General features: G+C 41.3%; 2 protein-coding genes across 4 annotated transcripts in view; one reads left to right on the top strand and one right to left on the bottom strand.

Annotated features, from left to right (window-relative positions):
* Positions 1 to 19,253, bottom strand: part of MOB3B (MOB kinase activator 3B) — a 188,845-nt gene extending 169,592 nt beyond the window's left edge. Inside the window, exon 1 of one of the 3 annotated variants that reach the window (XM_029920886.1) lies at positions 19,065 to 19,253. The gene's annotated coding sequence lies outside the window, so the exon portion shown is untranslated. The remainder of the gene's footprint in view (positions 1 to 19,064) is intronic. The other 2 variants (XM_029920883.1, XM_029920885.1) reach the window with 2 other exon arrangements.
* IFNK (interferon kappa) lies at positions 14,714 to 15,340 on the top strand. Its single transcript, XM_029920887.1, has one exon. It carries the CDS (start codon positions 14,714 to 14,716, stop codon positions 15,338 to 15,340), a length of 627 nt encoding a protein of 208 aa, XP_029776747.1.
* Positions 19,254 to 19,482: the final 229 nt, after the last annotated feature.

Genomic DNA, 19,482 nt, shown 5'->3' with positions numbered 1-19,482 from the left:
CTGCGTCTATCTCTGGATTCCCTGAGAGAGGGCAAGAACGAAGAAGAAACGATGTAGTCTGGTGTTCCTGGTCCTGAGTTAGCTTTGCCCAAGGGGCCACTCGAGCCTCTGGATATACATTCTACATCGAACAGTATCACTTTCCAGTAACTTTGGGGAGTACAGAATTGATACTCTCCCTTCTTGGACACTCACAAATTCATGCTGGCGTTTCAAAGGTCTTGAGGAGTTCTCCAGTAAAAACACATATTTAGCTTGTTTAATCCTTAATTTGCTCAACTTACTTTTCACATCCCATTTCATGGAACGCTTCAGGGATGATGCACTGGATCGTCCTCTGACGCTGGCCAATGCAGTGGAAGCAGCTCCGTCAGGAGTCTGCACACCTCTCCAGCTCACCTTCAGAGCCGACTGCTGGGAGCCCTCCTGCCTCGAGGGAGTGGCTCTTGTCCTGCACCAGCCCTCCAGTGCACTGTGGCAAACCCGGGACCTACCTACTGGCCCAAACATACACAAAGTGCATGATATGACATACTGTTCAGGTGTCTCAGTTCTGCCTGGAGACTCGTTTTCGGAAGAGTTAGGTTTTTTTTGTTTTTGTTTTTGTTTTTGTTTTTTTTTAATTTCTTCTTCTCTTTTCCTTCTCTTTGACTGGCTCTCAAAACTGACCGAGGAGGAAAATGAGCAGGAAATGGCGTGTAACCAAATACCCTTATGGATTTCACTTCCCTCCCTTACTTGTCAAATCAAATACTTGGGCAGGTTGCCACCTGAAAACTAAAACATTCTCTTCTCTCAGCAAATGGTTTCTATTGTCAAACCAGAGAAGAGTATGTTCATCGCCTTATTGATGGTGTGTGGGTTCCGGGCTGTAACCCTGGAACTCTACCACACAGATCTTTGATTCACTGTGGTCTTTCTCAGGAATCGCTGGAAGTTTGGGAGACATCACAGAATCTGAGTCAGATCACAGAATCTCAGAGTCAGAAAGAAACACAGGGATCACGTATTCGATTTTCTTCTGGAATCCTGGAATCTTCCTTCAGTATCTTTATCAAGAGCTTATTTATTTATGTTTCACACATTTTACAGCTGTCATCTATCGTTCAACTACCACCCACCTGAACAAATGCACTGTACTGGAGGGTCACATGCCCAGGCAACACCAGACTACGCATCCCCTCTGCATGTCCAAGATGCCTTCTCTCATCTAGCTTCATCTTCCATCATAATAATGGTAAAATTTACTGAATGCCAACCACAGGGTAGGCACTATGCCAGCCCTTTTAATGAGGTCATCTTATTTCATCTTGACCAGTCTTATGATGTAATATTGCTACTTGATAGACAAACCACAAAGCTATTTACTGAGGTTTTTGCTGCATTTACTGATATTATTTACTGTGTGTTTTCCACATTTCAGATACTAAAGTGATAAGCACTTTACATTTGTATCATCATGTCTATGAGTAGGTGGTTCCTTAAGGTTCCTCTTTTGCAGATAAAGAATCTGAGGCTTCCGCAAGGTCACACAGCCAGTGAGAGGTAAAACTGGGATCCAAACCTTCAAGTATCTTCTGCTTATCCTTCCCTGCCTCCTTCTCCCTGTTGTCTTTCCAGTCAGAGGGGTTCTCTGTACATCTGTGAATTCACGGAGCACTTACTCAGCATCCCCGTCTTGTCACTGGTCATATTCTGCATGGTGCTTAGTTTCTCCTCACTGGTCATGTCTTCTACTACTCTGCGTTCCTTAGCAAGCTGTTCATAACACAGGTTCTATAAACATAAACTCGTTTAAAATAACTCAGCTTACAGCAACCAGGACTGGCAAAACAAATAAACAGTTTTTTGATGAAGAGTTTCCAGGTCTCAGTTGATTCCTTCATTGTTTCAGGAAGCAGCTACTCAGAGGCATTCAGTACAAGGAATTAAACGAAATACTTTGTCCCCAGGTCCTTGTTTTAGCAGCGACCATGGAAGCAAATGACCATTAGGCTGAGTCCCCCCAGATCTCCTGGTAAGGTTGAAAGCATCTGTGAGTCAGAGGTGAATCTCCAGCTTCTCGGAAGTGTCTGCCACATAGGAGGCACTCAACAAATATCTTTTGAAATAATGGCCAGTTACAAAGTCATGTGCTACAGATTCAGCATTTAGAAATGATAAATTCCTTTCACCTCTGATGTGATTCTTAGAAATCATCATCCAGAACATGATATACTCAAGGTGTTTATTTTCACTTAATTAATAGTATAACTTCAATAATAAAAATAAAAAATAAGTTTAAGAGAAACTGTAAAATGAAATCTTGCAGATTCTTTTGATAATAAAGTGAAATGCTGTTTGCAAACTTAGTAACACTATGCTTGACGTATGATTAATGCCCAGTGTAGTATTAGCTGTGGATGACACTGAAGGACCCTCTACATGTTGTTCCCAATGGGAAATAAGTGCTGTGGGATCTGATTTTTACAGAAGGCTAATGACAGTATCTTTCTACCAAAATATATTTCTTGTAAGGAAAGCATGCTTTTTTTCAAGTCACCAAATTAATAATTTCTCTTATTTGCAAAACCTTTATTTTAAAAAAGCCAAAACTCTTATTTCAATAGTACTTCATCTGCTCTTCAGTAAAAAAGAAAATAACCCTATTAGAAAGCTGCTCATGGTTGTCAACTCCAGTTCTCTTCAAATGGATTGAAGAAACATCTTTATTGAGTATCTACAATGTGTCTCATCCCACCAGCCCAACTCCTAAGCCAACCCACACCAGTGCCAACACATTTTGATTGCTGGAATGGTCTTCCAGTTGTATCAGCAGCATGGCAGAGATGGGCTAGCTGTTGATCACTATGTTCCCTCCTCTTCCCAGGCACACAACTGGGCTAAATATCCTGGCACCCCTTGCACTCAGCTGAGACTATAACTAAGTGACTAAGTTTGCACCAATGGGATGTGTGCCCCTCCAAGCCTGGCTTATACAATGCCTCCATGCACACCCCTGTCATTTTGCCCCAGCTTGATGAAAATAAGTCCTGAAACCTTGGAAGCCACATGGAAGATGGGAGAACCACAGGATAAGGGTTCCTGTGTCCCTGACCACTGCTTGGAAAAAAAGCCAACCATAGCTCGAGTACCTCTGTTCTAAACTTTACACGAGAAGAAATGCTTCTATCCTGTTTGACCCATTCTCTGTTCTTTGGATGTGTTTGTTAAAGCAGCCAGCATCTGGAAGCCTTGAGATTTTTGCAAAACTCTGAAATTACTTATAAAATAGTGAATATAATCACTGTATGCCAAATCAGACACTGGCTCACAAAATAACTAAATAATATAGAACTAAGGTATCATTGCAGATGAGGTTTTACTCTGGATAAACCATCAAAGGCACCAAAAAGTTTAAGAAAAATGTTGCTGAAAACCTTGAAATATAGAATGTTCATTTAATTTATTTAATTTTTCTGTGACATGATAAAATTTGGCTATGGCTTGATTTCAGTGACAAGAACATCTTGATCCAGCCTGTTAAGCACCAGTGTTTCGAAGGATAGTTTATCCCAGAGCGTTCATGCACACAGACATTTCTAAGAATTAGATACTTCTGAGGCCTTTGAAAAAACCAAACTGGTGAGAACTGTGGACAACTCGTGGAGTTGCAAGCTATAGGCTTTCATCTAGATTTAGTAAATGACAAATTAGGACCACTTTCTTAACTTCAGAATTGTATGATTACTTTCCATGATGATTTGACCACAGATAGCAACCCACAGTTTATAAAAAACACATTATTTTATTTAAATGTTAAAATGCACAGAAATATATATTTGTTCTGTGTACACATATGATATGTATCAGGAGACACTCTCAGAAATTTAAGCCTAAAGCGAAACCTGAGAAACTGAAGCATCAACCATAACCGAAGTCCAATTAACTACATTATTTATTTTGTTGTTCTAAGTGTAAGGGACCTAACCTGGTTTAAGGCCATCAAGTTAAGGATATAATGCCAAATAAGATTACTTATTATCAAAAAACTGTCCTGTTAATTCAGTAGAGACCTAATAAGCAATAGATACTCAATGGCACTTTTGGAAAACTGCCTTTGGTGAACACAGATATTTGCCTGGACCCAAATGTATCCCAAGTTACTGACTAAAAATGTCTCTCAAATCAGTCTGATTCTCTCCATCTCCACTGCTCCTACTTTTATCTAGGCCACTACAGCTCTTATCTAGCATTCCAAAAATCTACTCTCTTCCACTCTTGCCTATTCTCCAAATGGTGCCCCCCACCTCCGCCCACCAAGGGGTGCCCAATGTAATCATATCACACCACTATCTGGCTTAAAATTCTTTCATGTGTCTTCACTGGTCTTAGGATAGAATTGGAACTCCCACCTGGCCTGCCAGGTCATACCCAATCCCAATCTATCCTTGTACCAATCTCCCCCTTCCCTTCACTCCAATCTAACTAATCTCCTTTGTGTTCCTTGAATAGCCCACATTCTTTTCGGGGCTTTTGAACTTGCAGTTTTCTCTGCCTAAAATGTTTTCCTTCCAGCTCTTTACATGGCTGACTTCAAATCTCAGTTCAGCCATCACCTCCCCCAACACCGCTTGCCCTGCTAATTTCCTTCATAGCACTTAATAACACTCTATAATTTTATTCTCTATTGTCTGGAAATCTAGACACTCTATGAGGGTGTGAACCTCACTTTTTTTCTTGTTTACTATCTTGTTTCAGGTATCTCACACTCAGAGATGGTGGATGAAAGGATGAAATGCACAGGGAATGGATAATTTCAGCATTCTTTGTCATGGACTGTCCATGAGAAACTATATTCTCACATGTGTTGATAGTGTTCCTGTCCTGTCCCAGCAGGGATAGCTATAAAATAATCCCAATTTCTTCTCTCCTAGGATTATAAAGATGTTTTAGTTCTGAACCCAACCATATAGCCCATTCCACACAGTGAATCTTACTGTTAAATGAAAAAAATGCCCAAATGTGCAAAACTGATCACCCCAAGAGGTATGTCTTAACATTTTATTATCTATGACATCACACAAGGCTTTCTTGGCTTTGAATTTTAAGCTATCTAACTTATGAAGAAGCTCTTTCAGGAGAAACAAGAGTCATTTCAATACAGAGCAAAACTACCAGCCACTTCCTTGGATTCCCACTCTAGGGCTATCACCCTTAGAGCTAGTTGTATAGCAAATCGAACCCACGTCTCTGTAGAAATCCAGTGCACGCCTCACTTTGGTTTATGGCACTGGGCCACTCTGACCGAATAATTTGTTTTCCCAGTTCTAACTAACTGGAGGAGAGTCGTGCCTACAGATTGGTTTCCCAGACGTTCCTCTTTACATATAATAGGAAATGCAGGATTGGATCTGGACAGGAACTCTGGAAATGTCAGGGCAGTCTCTCCACACTGAACGAATGTCCCCGAGAGTGCCAACATCCTCAAGTGACCACACTTTTCCCCACTTTGAGCCATGGTGAAGACATGCTATCCTGGTCCAGCTGAACTAAAGAAATCCATCTGTAACTCAACATGAGAAAACTCAGTAAGTCTCTGTGGAATGCCTGCCAAGAAACTTCACACTAGCAATGTGACATGTACCTACACAGCGGGAAGCTACAAGAATCACTCCTGTAAGGAGGTTGCTGGGGTCTTTACCCAGGAAATTCCATAGTGCTCTCTTCTTGAAGGCCCAAAGGAGAAACGCCTCCCAGGACTCAGTACCAAGAAATGCTTTGTTTCTTCTGAGGATTTAGCTTTGCTGATGGTTTTATCTTTAGGATTACTTTAACAGATCACATTTCCTCTTTGCTTCTAGAGAGCCCAAGACAGATTTGCAATCCTCGGCACTAATGACACTGGACATTATGACATGCATTCTTATGTTCGTCTCATTTTCTTGCACATGTTTACCCTCAACTCTGATTTCTTTAAATGCTTTGTGTTCTCTTGTATATATTTTATAAGCTGCTTCAAATCCTTTTGGGAATGAAATAGGCTTATAATGCAGAGATACACACGGTAGATTTTACACCAAATCTTTTAAAACCCTAGATCCTAGATTGTGTAAAAATACACTATGGCCTCAGACAGACCTAGGCTTAAATCCTGACTTTGTATATTTCTACCTATGTGATCTTAGGCAGGTCACTTAATATTTCCAAGCTTCCATTTCCTCCTCTTTAAATTAAGGATAATAACATCTTCATTGTATAGTGGCTGTGAGAAATAATGATAATTTATATAAACAGCTGATACTTAGCAACTGCTAAATAGTGTCTTTTATTAATAATAACTATGTAGCTTGTTACCAGAAAATACCTAAAGGCAATGTCTAGAAGACGCAGGGACACAGACACACAGAGGATGTCATATGACAATATAGGCAGAGATTAGAGTGATGCATCGACAAGACAAAGAACATCCAGAATTACCAACAATCAACAGAAGTTGGAAGAGGCAAGAAAACATTCTTCCCTAGAAGCTATGGAGGGAAAGACAGCCATGATGACATTTTTGATTTTAGACTTCTAGACTCCAGAACTGTGAGAGTCTTGTTTTAAGCCATGCTATTTGGGAAATTTTGTTATGGTAGTCTTAGGAAACCAATATATCTCTCAGAAACTATAGCCCCAAACAGCTGAAGTGAAATAATTATAAACTGATCTCCAATCCAACTGACATCTGCCAAAGTCTTGCAGATGCATACCAGGCCACAAGATGTATTTCATGGAAGGCATATGCTAGAAGAGCATAAACATTTTGACCTTAGGCTTAAATGAATTAATTTTCCTCTTGACCCTTCAAATAGTTCATCTATAAAATGGGATTAGGTCTATATCAGTGATGGCAAATATATTATAATTGGGAATGGCTGCCTGGGAGTGTTGTGTTGAGAAGGATTAGGAGGAGTTATGTGGGCAAAGAGGCAGAGGTAATTAAAGAGTCAAAATACTTCATCGTCATTCTCCTCATGCCTCTGTGACCATCCTTGTTAGTTTCCTCTTCCACTGCCTACTCTTTAAACACAAGTGATTCTTAGGATTCAGATACTGGCTCACACTTCTTTTCCTACCTTACATGTTCTCTTTAGACAAACCAACTGACTCTTATGGTCTTAAATTATCACTAAGAACTTCTGCTCATCCTTTCAAATCTATCTCTCCCATCTGGATCAGTCTCTTATCCTCATTTATCCCAGACAAGCAAATGCTAAATGGACATGTCCACCTGGCTATCCCATAATAACTCAAAGCAATTCATTTATAATAAAACTCACCAGTTGCTCCCTTAAGCCTGCTCTTCCTCTCATACCTTACCTCTTAGTGGCACAACCAAATACCTAGTTAGAACACTGGGCTCTTCCCTGGGCTATTTCCTCTTTCTCAGTCCTTGATTCCCAATCAATCATCAAGACAGGCCAGTCTTATCACCCAGATAATTCCCTTCCATATCTACTATCACTGTCCTAATTCAAAGTTCCATCAGTTCTTGCCTTTTAAGATTCAGCTCAGTTATCACTGCCTCTGGGCACCTCGGCAAGAACAAGGATCTTTTATGTCTTTTCTGCCCTTGTATTGGAATTCGGCATTGTGTCTAACACTGTAGGCAATAGATGATGATGATGATGATGACGACAATGATGATGATAAGGATCATTTGTTGAACACTTGCTATTTACAAGGCACCTTTCTCAGCAATTTTTATATCCACAACTACCTTCTATGGTAAGTTCTTGTCCCTGTTTACAGACGAAGTACAGAAAGTTTAAGTGACTTGCTCAAAGTTACCACTTCTACCAAGAGGCTGCTAAATGGATCTGAAATTCAATTTAAATTAAAATGCACTCATAAAATAAAATAGTGAAACATACACCTATTTGTTCAATTAGTATTTATTGAACATACACTATATGTTGAGCATTGGAGGCACAAGTAAATGAATACATAAACACATTAATTTCAGACATGGAGGAAATCTCTTGGGAAACTCATTCCAAAGCCATTTCTCTAGGCCAGAACTGACTCAGGAATCTGGGAAGCCAGTTATTATCTATAGAATTCTAGGTAACTTTGAGAAATACTAGGGGTAACAGATTGAACTGAGGGTTTTCTGCTCTGCTACTCCCTTTCCCACAGTGCTGAGAAGCCCTTGTGAAGTACGAGAAAGAGCTTCAATTATGGCCTCCCTCCCTGGCATCAAGGCAATTCCAGCCTCCAGCCTCCACAATCCCCTCTCCTGTGACTGCAGGAGTCCTATTCCTCTCAGTGGAGATGGAAAGAAAGTTTTCTGCAAGCTGGTGAAAGGCTTATTTTTTATGGTGCTGGGTCAGAGGACCTATATGTCAATCTGACTTTGCCCCCCAGAAGCACTGTGACCTTGAGCAAGTCACTTCACTCCATCTGACCCCAATGGTCTACCCCTAAGTGTCCTTCCAACCCTACATTCCATGACTTAAAGTATGCACTTCACAGTCTACCAAGGGCAGGGTTCTCAGCAAGAAGAGACCCTTCCCCCACCCCCTCGACTCCAAGAGATTCTTCCTGGACACTCACTGTAAATCCAAGCATTGCTTAGACACTAAAGAAATTCTAAAATTTGGGGTATGTGAGTATTCTATCAGCCTAAGAAAAGTCCACTTAAAATTTCCCATAATAATGCCCTTCTTTGTTATTCAGAAATGTCAGGAAACCTATAATCAAATGCATGCTGACAGCAATTAAGAGAAGACACTGTCCTCACCTCTGCAATGGCAACTGCTTTTTAAAACATTTATCCAAGACAAGAGGGTCTCTCTGTCCATCACATTACTCCACTTTTGCTGTTTCTTCCCAAACTACAGGCACTCTCGGATGTGGTCTGGGAAGAAATCCACATTTATCCAGCAAGTAAAAAGGAGAATTATTCTAGTAGGTGACAACTCTCATCTGGAATGTTTACTACCATCTTAGACGTGAAAGCCCCATTAGGGTTTGAATGGACCAAGCAAAACAAGGATACAGGTGGAAGTTCTTCTGGTAATCCATAAACTGAGGGTAGGTTTTACTGATGATGGATATATATTTACTTAAACATTTACTTCACATGGAAAATTTCTTTTTACCAGGGATCATCTAAAGGCTAAAATGGTTCCTGTGCAGAAGTTACTATGTGCACCATCTACAGCTGGGTTATAAAAGAGATCCAAGGATAAGTCTGTCTAAAGAGCCTCTTTAAGAGTGATATGATAAAAACAAACAAACAAAAAGCTACTGGGAGCATCTAATACAAAGAAGTGGCAATATTGGAGGAAGGAGGGGAAGGAATGGTCTTGAACCTCTGAGCAGTTTTGCTTACATGGCAAATGTGCAAATCGTAAGAAATCACAAATGTCTTTATGTAAGAGATGCCATGGATACAAGACTGAATAACTGCCTGGAGGGTTAGATATGTGAGTCACCCAAAAGACTTAAAACTAGATGATAGCACTAGATTAGAGGTATGACTGTGCTCGTGATCTAACCAGCCATGGGGAATCCCAGAAAAAGCAATGGAGGTTTGAGTTGCTACCCACCATTCTGTGAACTTCTCAATTTCCCCAACACCTGACACTGTTCTCCCATATCCCTAACTAAATCACCAAATGATTTCCCTGTCATTGAGACATAGCTTCATTCTTTTAGTCATCCAACAAATAGTTACTAAGCACCTGCTTTGAGCCAGGCACTGTGAAAGGCACCAGGATATGTTTGGTACAGGTCTAGTGACCCATTTGTCCTGGGCTTCATATTCATGAAGGGTTTATAACATAGATTTGTTAGATTATATGCAAGCAATATCATATATATAGTCAGAAGATACACTTACAGGATTAAACTTCAAAGCACATTATAATTTTTATAATCTTGTTTTGGCAATTTTCAAAAATATATACAGGTCTTCCCCCCTGTTACATATCATCCACAGATGTTATCCAGGTCTCTTTGAATCACCATGGGTCCCACTGGACATTCAAGAGAGGACTGCAAACAAGCCAGCTGTTACACTGTGCTCACAGAACTCAGTGTTCAGTGGGGAGACAGTTACCAAGTACGGACACATAGCAAATGAATAACCTGTTATCACAAGGGAGGAGAGTGGTGTGGTGTGAGGCTGAACTGGTAAGCAAGTGTTTGAATTTTTACTATCAAGACATATTCAGGCGCTACTTGTATAGTCATTAAAAGTTTCAGGGCGCCTGGGTGGCTCAATCGGCTAAGCATCCAGCTCTGGCTCAGGTCATGATATGATGGTTAGTGGGTTCAAGCCCCGCATCAGGCTCTGTGCTGACAACTCAGAGCCTGGAACCTGTTTCTGATTCTGTGTCTCCCTCTCTCCCTTCCTCTCCCCCACTAGTGTTCTGTCTCTCTCTGTCTTTCAAAAATAAATAAATAAATGTTAAAAGAAAAAGTTTCTACATTAGGTATATCATGAAAAGAACAGCCAAGAAGGGGACTACAAGACCATGAGAGTGGCTGACCCCAATGTGGGAGGCAGTGAGAATAAGCAAAACACCAAGTTGGAGCTTCAGAGTTGGTCTGGAGCTCAAACAGCTGCATACAACTTTGTAGTGACCATGGGAGAGGTGGTGCGAGGCATGGGTGCAAGGCTCCCCATCTCAGAGCTCTCTACCAGGCTCAAGCACCTTCTGACCCCACAAATGGAATGAGCTACTTTCATATATTGAGTAACATGGACGATCAACATGTTACTCTCACCTTGGTTTGAAACTTGCCTTCTCATGGAGAGCAATAAATCTTACCAGAATATACTAAATGCCCCTGAGCTGAATCACAGCAATCTTGTCTAGACTGAAATGTCTCATCTTAATTTGTCAAACAAACTGTGTCTTGACCATTATTGTTCACCTTGTAACCCACATGGACTTTATACACTTCCATCAACAACAAGGCAGCCCCTGCTAACCATTTTTCTCTCTGAGGAAAGCGTGGCCACATACAAATGATCTCAAGACATGCTAGAGAAATAAGAGCAAATATCACAGAAACATCATTAGGTACAGCAACACATTGACTGCTGATGACAGATGGAACAATCAAATTTTGTAACACACAAATTTGGGGGTAAAAATGTTTCCTTACACTGTTCTTTTCGATTTTCCTGATGATATTTTGAGATATATTCACATGGCATGGCTTTTACAGAATAGAGGCAAGACCAGCGACTGATCATCCAATAATGCTTCTGATCAGAGCAACTGTGTGCGTATGTGTGTGTACACATGTGCACACACACATGAAATATTTCCTTTTAATATGGCAGGTTCCTCTTTGGAGTGTGCAGTATCCCTTGTATACATAGGTGTGTATATACAAGTAAAGCCAGCACAAAATAATGTAATTGAATGTGCCCCTACACAAAGCGGACAGCTAACTGAAGAAGTTTCCCATAAGGGGCTTCATGTCTTCTTATTCTAAGAGCTCACTGGGAGTTTCTATGGTACAGAGGGTTACCAGGTAAAGTACGGGACACCTAGTTAAATTTGAATCTGGGGTAAACAATGAATGGTTTTTTTGGTTTTTTTTTAGTAAAGTTACTTCCCAAATATTGCATGGGTGTTCTGTATTTTTATTTGTGAAATCAGGCAACCCTGACAACTGAAAAGGGGAAGACATGCATGTCAATCATCTTTCTTTCTTTGTCATGAATATTGTCACCATCAGCATCAGTTAACATTCACAGCACATGGGGATGAGGTCCATGCGATAGGGAATACCTATGAATTATTCCTGCTACCTAAAGGACTCAGAATGTGCCTACTTCTTCAATTGTGGCCTCTTTGAGATCACGGGATATACCTACTGCTCCATCTTTAAGACCTGGCCTGGTTATTGGCATGTGGTACTAACTAAAAATACAGAAAATACAGGGAACCTCAAGATGCTTGACAATAGCCAAATCTGCAGCCACCTCCATCAGCTATGAGAATCTCTTAGCAGAGCAATTCAATTGAACAGTCTCTTAGCTTGGTCAGCAAGACTGAACTGTCTCAAGTAAGTGCAAAGTAGTCTAGGCCTTCTGAGTGGGTTGGGGAGGGGGAGGATGCAAAGCTGAGAAATCAACACTTCTACAATTCTCCATTTTAAAACACTTTTTTAGTGTTTGTTTATTTTTGAGAGAAAGAGCATGAGTGGGGGAAGGGTAGAGAGAGAGGGAGACATAGAATCCTAAGCAGGCTCAAGGCTCTGAGCTGTCAGCACAGAGCCTGACACAGGGCTTGAACCCACCAACTGGACTGTGAGACCATGACCTGAGCTGAAGTGGGATGCTTAACCAACTGAGCCACCCAGGCAGCCCTAAAATTATCCATTTTAAAAAGCCATAATGAAGGGAACAAAGCATTATCAAAGTCCAAAAGAGGGACAAGCAGTTCTGCCTGGGACAATGTAGTAAGTTTTGGGTAGAAGAATCTATGTGAGATACATAAGCTGGTATGATCCTCAGAAGTGCTTTGTACTTAATAGAATCTGTATGTATGCTTAATTATAAATGTATGTATATAATTAAACATATATATTATTATTGAAAAGTTGCAAGAATAGTATATTGAACTCCCACATACTCTATATTATTCTATGTAATTGGAACTGAGTCTTCAGGTAAATTCATATTTCCTTTGGAAGTACCCTAGAATGGAGATGTTTAAGTAAATAAGGCAGGACATATTGATCACATTGCAAATACATAAAAATTTTTTCCTTTTTAATGTACATTGTTTTAAAGTTAGTTTTGCCTTATTAAATAAGAAATATTTGCTGACTACCAAAAACTAAAAAAAAAAACAAGGTAATTTTAAAAATGCAAAAATAAAAATCATTAAAAATAAAAATTTTTTTCTAGTCATAGAAAACATTTGTAGCATATGCACTCCTAGACTTTTTCTGCACATATATGCATATGTAGGTATTTAACAAATATGCTATCAGACTCTATATACTACCATGTAAACTTGGTTTTAAGTAAATTTATCCAAGTGACCAAGCATTTAACGCTTGCACAGAAATTTTCTACTGATGAGTTATTTAACCAACTACCTACTGCTGAACAATTAAACTTTTCAGGTTTTTTTCTGTGATAAACTTCCTGACAGCTATGTCTTTAAGGATGTCCATCGTTATTTCTTGGGGATGAATTCCCAGTGGGAGAACTGCTGAGTCAAACAGTATATACATTTTTAAAGATTTTGATACATATTATTATTTTGTTCTCTAGGAAGGTTGTATCAACTTATAATCTCTTAATTATAAAACATAAAAGGGCTCATTTTCCAAATAATTTTTCCAAATTAGTCACCTCATAAAATCTGTGAAATCAGAATTTGGAGAGAGCGCACATGCAGTAACATAAGAAGTAAGTTTTCCTCTCATAGGAGACCTGTCCAAAAAGCCAGGATTTTAAAAAATCTCGCTTGTCCACAGTGTGCCTTTGGTACAACCAACTGGTTTAGATAAGAACTTTTAAGGTTAAGTTTCCAAAGTTTGTCATATTTGTGGAACTGTGTTTGCTTATTATTCTAAAATGACTTTATTAAAAATGAATATATTTCTTTTTTAAGATGATAATTAGGCCAGCCTTGTTTAATGACATCCCATTAACTCTCCTGGACCCAGGAATGCATTTGCCTTGACCATAACCAGAGAAGGTTATTTCTGGTCAAACAAAGTGAAAACCATAAATGGTGGATAGCTATCATTATTGCGGTGACAGTGGTCCAGGTATGAAGTCCCTCCTCAGCAAAAACAAACAGGAACAAACAAAAACCTTTCTAGCATCCAGAACCTCCAAATAAGAAGAAAAGATAGCCAAGCAAAACTTTTAAAATGCTGTCTAAACCTTATCTAAAAAAGGAAGAGGCATGATAGAGAAGCTAATGAAGCAGAAAAATGCTTCCCAATACACAACTCCCTGGAGGACTTCTGTGACGGCATCAGAGGTGTGTGAAGTGTTTGGCAGCCACTGGAAGTGCTGGTTTGGGTTTAACTAAAGGAAAGGATAGGTGGAGAGCACCAACACTGTACTGACGAGAGAAAACCAAGCCAGCTTTCTCTTCTATCTGTTAAGTCCCATGCTCAGTTGACCAATTCTGTTTTCTCTTTTCTGGGACCCAGGAAAATAAAATAAAATGAGAAAATATCCAAATACAGAAGCTTAATTTAACAAGATTAGAAAAACCTAAACTACGTTATGTTCTGGTAGACTTGCAATCAAATAATTAACTGTCATTTGGTCAATGTCTATGATTAACTCAATAAGAGAAGATGTTTGACTATACGGCCAGATACAAAAAACACATTTTTAAAGGATCGCTCTCTCTCATGTAATAGAGATATGCAATAATTAATCATGCTATGACAATTCTATGGTACTGGGATGGGTCATCCAAGCAACTAAGGAAACGCAATAGTAATACTTTGCTCACTTTATAGAAAAAAAAATCAGCATTTCCAAAGTCAGTATAATCACACAAAGTCAAAACAAGCCTCAGAGGCAAAAGAAAGGGGCCAAAACCCTGAGAACCATAAAATGACGAATGAGAAAACTCCTCCCCACTGAAGATATTCAGGTATATAAAAGGCACACAATGGAATACTTAAGACCTAAAACATCACTGTCAATCTTGAGTCTGGATTTTTAGCTTAGGGAAGAAAAATGAGCACTAATCCTGATGTGATTCAAAAGTGTTTGTGGCCTGCATGCCTTGTAGGTCTATTCATCCCTGGCATCCTCTCTCTGCACTGTAACTTGCTGCATTTTCACCTGAGGGAAGTCACCTGGCAAAATCTGAAACTTCTGAACAGCATGAACAATTCATTTCCTGTAGAGTGCCTAAGAGAAACCAGGGCTTTTGAGTTTCCCCAAGACATCCAATCATATACCCCACATGGAAAAAGGTACCTAAAGGAGGCCTTCTATGAAATGTCCACACAGACCTTCAACATCTTCACACAGTATACCATCAAATCCACTTGGAAAAAGAAGTACCTGCAACAAATTCAAATCAGACTTGACTGGCAGATGCACCACTTGGAACAATGCTTGGAGGAAGAGAAGAAAGGAAACAAAGACTCAAAACAGATGGAAGAGGATGCGATGAACTTCTCAGGAGCTATGGTCTCCCAGGTGAGCAACCTAGAACTGAGGAGATATTTCTACAGTATATACAACTTCCTGAAAGATAAGAAATACAGTCGCTGTGCCTGGGAAATCATCCAAGTGGAACTCAGAAGATGTTTCTACTACTTTTATAAATTAACACTACTACTCAGGAAGAAATAAGGTATATTCTTAGAATTAAAATTCTATTTCTCTCCAATATCTCCTTCTCCATCTTCTTTTTAAGAATTATTGGGCTATTCTCCATTGGAGTGGCAGTGATTTATTCAAGGTTTACTGTCTGTAAAATTGACCTTGAGGCATCAGCTACATCCACTTTTCCAGGAGAGGGGATGCCAACCATCCCTGGGTAAGGTGAATCATGTCACAAAGTTCTGAAGACAGTTTTAAAGGAATAAGATCCTCATCATGTTCTACTGTTTTCTTCACCTTTCCTTTTGCTATTTTGTACTTGCTTTGCTCTACCACCTTTGAACTTCACCAAGCCAACAGATATAGACCAGAGAATGTTGCACAATGTAACACCTCAATGACTTAGTCCTGCTGCCAAGGCTGTTACTCTCTGAAAATTTAGCCTTTCAAAGGAGCTTATACAAGCTCTCAAAAAGTTAAAACCCTTCCTTTCTCCCCCGTCCTTAACAAAAAAGGGAAAAACAGTTGAAATTCCTGGCCTATTTGCTTCTCAGTTTGTTTGTTTGAAATGATGCAAAGATTTTATTATTTTAAGAGAATAAAGACCCCCAAGGATACTAGATGGTTGAATTGGATGGCCATTAAGCTCTCATTCGACCTTTGAGAGCCAATGATTAATTCCTGCTGCATATTATTTGATTAGGAAGGCATGAAAAATGCTGCAGAAAAGCATATCCGCCTTTCATTGTTTTCCTGTGTTTTTTTAAATGCCTGAGATGAAGTACCTACAGTCCTATTTCACATTGATTTTCACATTGAATTTTCCCAATTAGAAGGCCACTTTCTGTCTATTAAGTAAACTAGTTATAATAACAATAATAGATGACACTTTATTATAGTTTATCTTTTTAGAAGTTATTTTGTGTCCAAATAACCTAGATTATTTGCCTACATTTTCTTGTGTGATCCTTCATCTGTATTAATTCATCATCTAACTGAAATAAAACTTCTCTTCCTCTTTCTCCCCCACCCCATTTCAGAAACCTGCACCTTCAAGCAAGAATTAACACAGAGATTTATGGCTACACAAATGCACACACGTACCTGGTTCCACCCTTCGGAAACCTCTCTGGCTATTGTTTCAAAAGCCAGTTACTAAACTGTTTAGTTTCAAGGTTTATTCAAGTACAGGGCTCAAATGGTAAAGCCAAACAAAGAAAGTCTTTAAAAAAAAAAACTGGGGTAAATTTCAGCCAAAAATTAAAAGTTGTGGATTAAGACATACTGTTACCAGTGGAAGGAACACAAATAAAACAAGTTAGTAAAACCTATTTAGTAAAAACAACTCAACAGAGTTGTTCTAAATGAAAGGGGGGGGGGCACCGTAAACTATAATTAATTGGGGCATACATGCTAGAAGCAGTTAAGTATACACTTGGTATTTTCCAAGAATTTCTCTAATAATGGTTTTGCATAGTCTCCCTAATAACTGTACCGAGATCATGTCAATTATTTTAGTAACTTATGGTTGCAGCCTTGCCAAATGTCTGCCATGCTGGAGGGAAGAGAATTGGCACTTTGAGTTAACAAAGATTGTCTGATTACATGGGCAGGGTAAGAAGTCAGAACAGTATGATTTTATGAAAAGCACCTCTAACAGACAACAGGAAAAATGCCTAATCTCATTTGTGATTAAAGAAATGCAAAAGAAAACAAGAGCATACTTCCCTCCCATTGGTCCCACAGAAATGAAAAAGATAAATTATAATACAGAGTATGAGTGGGGTACAGGATGCAAGAGAAAAAATTCTCTTGTATATTGTTAGAGAGAAGATAAAGTGGCACACCTTTCCTACAGGACAATATGGCAATCTTAAATATCCTAAGAAGTGTGTTAACCCTTAAACGTAGCTATACTATCTCCAGAAATTTATCCAAGGAAATCATTGGCTAAGATTGTCCTCTGGAGCCTTGTTTATAATACCCCCCTTCCTTTTGTCTTCATTTTCATCTCTCTGTATTTTCTGTTGTGTTTTTTTTCCTACAATGATTCGGTGGGAGAGGGAGGGTGGTTAATTCTAAAATTAAAGAAACTGTACAAGCTTATCTTCCACTACAATTACCCTGTTTTCCTTACTGGAGCAGAACCTGGATGAACACTGCCCTTTCACGTTGTTAATGATGTCTTTGGGCATCTTTTTGGGCAACCCAGGTCCCCTTGTTGCTTTCCTACTGCTGCAACTGCTGCGAAATCATTTTCATAATGAAATATTTGTAAAGAGCCTTCCAGTGCTTCAAAGATTTTGCCTTTTCCCCCCTTTTGTTGGTACCACTGGTAATACCCAGAAATCGTAGGAGAAAGTGCTCGGTGTCCACCTTCCTGACTTAGCAGTCTCCTTTGTTTTTCTTATTTATTGAATGGAAGTCAAATTTCTATTCGATCAGATAAAGGAAAGACTCTTAGAACTGTGGAGAGCCAAATGCACAGCACAGCTCCCAGTTAAAATGCTTGAGTGGGTACATAGGTCACAAGAGTCGGACAGAAGCTTCCTCCCTCCCCCCACTTGGGGGAAGGATCAAAAGGTAGAGTGTAATTGAGCCTCCTTGGAACAGGGACGATTGGGCCTCCCTCAGAAAAAGCTGGTAACACCACTACATGTAAAGCTATGAATATGTATAGGTTGTAACAGGTGCACAGGCTTGGCCTCCACTCACAGGCAAAACCGCTCTCCCCGCACCCTCCCGGGAACTCCGCCTTCTCAAGAATAGTAGTTTGCCTTGCCCTATTGCTTTAATACTCCCCGGTAAGAAGAAACGCCAGGAGTGAGCATCGAACTTGTGAGCACAGAAATAGGGTCATCCACAATCTAACAGGCGCACCTCCGGGGGGCGTCGGAGGCAGTCCCAAGCCGCTGGTTCCAAGGCACTTGGAAGACTGGACGCTTTCCTGACGGCGTCTGAGCTGTGTCCTCCTGATTCGCTTTTTCTAAACGCTGAGAAGGGACCTGGGATTTAAACTTGGGAAGCCCTACCCCAAGTCAAAACTCCACGTTTAATCTGGACAAACCCAACTAACCACCGTGTCTAGGCAAATCTTTGAGGATTCCTGGGTTATTTCCTTCATCCTCGCCTGTCCTCCAACCCTTGGAAACTCGCAGACCCCAGAACCTCGGCTTTCTGTCCACCAGAAAAGCCCTGATCCTGTCCCGCTGCCCTGGAAGCGGCCCAGACACAGGCCTTTGGGCGGAGATTTAAATCCACTGGAACCACCGAAGGACACCCTGGCCGGGGGCGGAAGGTCGCTCCCAGGCTCGGGAAAGCGGCACCTCTCCGGGACTGCGCCTTCGCGGCGCGCCTGGGCAGAGATCTAAGAAACGCGCCCCGGGCCACAGGCAGCGGAGGAGGCGGGGAGGCTGCAACTTTCCCTCCGCCCTCTAACCGCAAGGGCCTGGGTGCGGCGGCCTCGCTGGGGTCGGGCTCCTCTTCTTCCCCGGGTGGGACACCGGGCGGGAGGCGGCCGTGTGGGCCGGCGGGGAGGGGGGTGCGAGCAGGACCCGGGGGGCGTCCGGCCCCCCGCGAGCCCCGCCAGATGTTGCAAAGGCAAACAATAGGGGAAACGCGGAGAAACAAAAGGCCATTCGTCACGATCTCCACGGGCTCCGTGGCGTGGTCCCTGCGGGGAGGACATCTGGGAGGCGGTCAGGAAGGTGGGTGAACGGGGAGCCTGAGAGGCTTGGGGGTCTCCGGTACTCACTCGTCGGCCCTTTTCCATTCCGAGAGGGGTCCCGAGGCAAGGAGGACAATCAAAGGAAAGTTGAGGGCTTTTTACCTTCCTCGGCGCAGGGGAAGGGAGGGGCTGGATTCCAGATGTTTGACAGTTGTTGGCCCAAGAGGTCGGCAGGGTTTCGTCCGTCTTTCCCCACCCGCGCCCTCCCCCGAAGCTCGGACGGCGCCGGGAGCGGGCGGGCGGGCGGGCGGAGCGGGCTTCCCTCCCCCGCGCAGCCCGCGTGGAGCCTCCGCACACGCCCGGAGCGCCGAGCTCCGGCCCAGGCGCACTTTCGCGAAAGTTTGTCTTCCCGCCCCCCGCGGCCCGACACGCACGCTGCAGTCCCCCAGCGATTCCGAGCAGCTCCGAGACGCACTTGTGCGCCGCAGGGAGAAGGATTTTACTG

Source organism: Suricata suricatta, chromosome 13 (assembly GCF_006229205.1).
Source record: "Suricata suricatta isolate VVHF042 chromosome 13, meerkat_22Aug2017_6uvM2_HiC, whole genome shotgun sequence".
In the NCBI taxonomy this organism is placed as follows: domain Eukaryota; kingdom Metazoa; phylum Chordata; class Mammalia; order Carnivora; family Herpestidae; genus Suricata; species Suricata suricatta.
This window is presented reverse-complemented; position numbering and strand designations above follow the sequence as displayed.